The 2110-nt window shown below is 47.6% G+C and overlaps 1 protein-coding gene across 1 annotated transcript; it reads right to left on the reverse strand.

Moving 5' to 3' along the window:
* Positions 1-1321: 1321 nt before the first annotated feature.
* Positions 1322-1849, reverse strand: LOC130137043 (uncharacterized). The gene has a single exon (XM_056307743.1). It carries the CDS (start codon positions 1847-1849, stop codon positions 1322-1324), a length of 528 nt encoding a protein of 175 aa, XP_056163718.1.
* Positions 1850-2110: the final 261 nt, after the last annotated feature.

The following is a 2110-nucleotide window of genomic DNA, read 5'->3' on the forward strand; positions in this document are numbered from 1 at the left end:
GTCGGCCTTGGCCACTTAGTCACTGCCTCAATCTTAGTCGGGTCCACAGAGATTTCATCTCCGGAAATTATATGTCCAAGAAACGCCACTCGGTTGAGCCAGAACTCGCACATACTGAACTTGGCGTAGAGTGCGTGTTCTCTTAAGGTCCGTAGTACTTCACTTAAATACACCTCATGCTTTTCCGGGCTCTTCGAGCATACCAATATGTCATCGATGAAGACTATGACAAACCGATCCAAAAACTTCTTAAATACCCGATTCATCAAATCCATAAAGGCAGCTAGGGCATTAGTTAAACCAAAAGGCATCACTGTAAACTCATAATGCCCATACCTCATCCTAAAGGCCATCTTAGGTATATCCTCTTTCCTAATCCTCAACTGATGATACCCCATCTGTAGATCGATCTTAGAAAACACTGAGGCTCCTTGCAATTGATCGAATAGGTCATCAATCCTCGGCAGTGGGTACTTATTCTTGACGGTCACTTGATTCAACTGCCGGTAGTCAATACACAACCCCAAGGTTCCATCCTTCTTCCTTACAAACAATACCGGCGCTCCCCAAGGAGACGCACTTGGGCGGATAAAACCCTTGTCTAATAATTCTTGCATCTGGACCTTTAACTCCTTTAATTCTGACAAGGACATCCGGTACGGTGCCTTTGAGATCGGCTCAGTTCCTGGGGCTAACTCTATTACGAACTCCACTTCTCTTTCGGGTGGCAAACCCGGTAATTCCTGAGGAAAGACTTCGGGAAAATTGCACACCACGGGTATCTCTTCCAATTTTGGCTCCGCGACTGTCGGATCAACCACATTCACCAAGTACCCTTCACAACCCTCATCTAACAACTTGGTTACCTCAAGCGAAGAAATCCAAGGGATCGAGGTTCCTCTTCGGTTTCCCATAAACTCAAATTTAGGATGTCCAATCGAATTGAATTGGATCACCCTGCTACTACAATCCATCACGGCTTTCTGCTTAACTAGCCAATCCATTCCGATAATCACATCAAAATCGAACATGGTCAATACTGCCAAGTCTATCATTTCCTCTCTACCCCCAATCACTATCTTACAGTTAGGACACCCTAACGAGACTAACACCTTATCATTCAATGGGGTCGTCACACAAAGCATAACCTCAAGCATAACCGGTTCAATTCCAATCATTCTAACAAATTGCTCTGATATAAACGAGTGGGTAGCCCCCGGATCAAACAACGCATACGTAGCATGATCACAGAGAGAGACCGTACCTGTGACCATGCCTGGTGTGTCCTCACCCTCCCTTCGCGCCATCGCATACACCTTCTTTACGCTGGCGGTCTACCCTGAATAGCCGGCAGGGGATTTCCTGCCTGATTTCCGGCTCGGGGCTGCTGTGGTTGGATGGGCGGTCCTACTGGATGTTGTTGAGGGCAATGTCTTATCTGGTGGTCTATGCTCCCGCACTTGAAACATGCCCCAAACCTGTTCTGTGGGTGGTTCGGCTTCCCGATGTTCTTCTTTACGGGAAGGACAAAATGCCTGTTTCCCGCCATCGGCTTCTTCCCGAAGCGGCGGTTTTCCTTAGCCGGGGCAAATCGTGATCCAGATACGGCGGCCCTATCTGTTATATCCTGCTCGATAGCCTGAGCCCTCTCATATAATTCGTCATAAGTTCTCAAATTCACCGGTATCAACTGACTGCGAATGTCGGCTCTCAGTCCATCCCGAAACCTTCGCGCCTTGTCCTCAGGATGATCTACTATCCTTGGTGCAAACTTAGACAGCCTAGCAAATTTTGCCTCATACTGATCCACAGTCATCTGGTTCTGACGTAGTTTAAGCAAAGCTGTCATCTTCCTTTCTCGGGCACTTACCAAGAAATACTTCTCGTTAGAAGCCTGAACGAAGGCCGTCCAATTCTAATCCACGCCCGTAGGAAACACTTGGCCCTGCGTGGCCTTCCACCAGTCATTCGTATTACCCTGAACCTGGTACACTGCCAGCTTCACTTTCTCTGCTTCAGTGCACCCTAATAGAGCAAAAGCCTTTTCCAACTCATCGACCCATATAGAAGTAGCCTCAGGATCCCCTATTCCTTCAAACTTCGGTGGTTT

Source organism: Syzygium oleosum, unplaced genomic scaffold (assembly GCF_021117445.2).
Source record: "Syzygium oleosum isolate NSW1041296 unplaced genomic scaffold, Sole_v2.1 Sole_v2.02, whole genome shotgun sequence".
Classification (NCBI taxonomy): domain Eukaryota; kingdom Viridiplantae; phylum Streptophyta; class Magnoliopsida; order Myrtales; family Myrtaceae; genus Syzygium; species Syzygium oleosum.

Excerpts from the sequence above, each read along its gene's own strand:
- LOC130137043 (XM_056307743.1), bottom strand. The coding sequence starts at position 1,849 with ATGACAGCTTTGCTTAAACTACGTCAGAACCAGATGACTGTGGATCAG.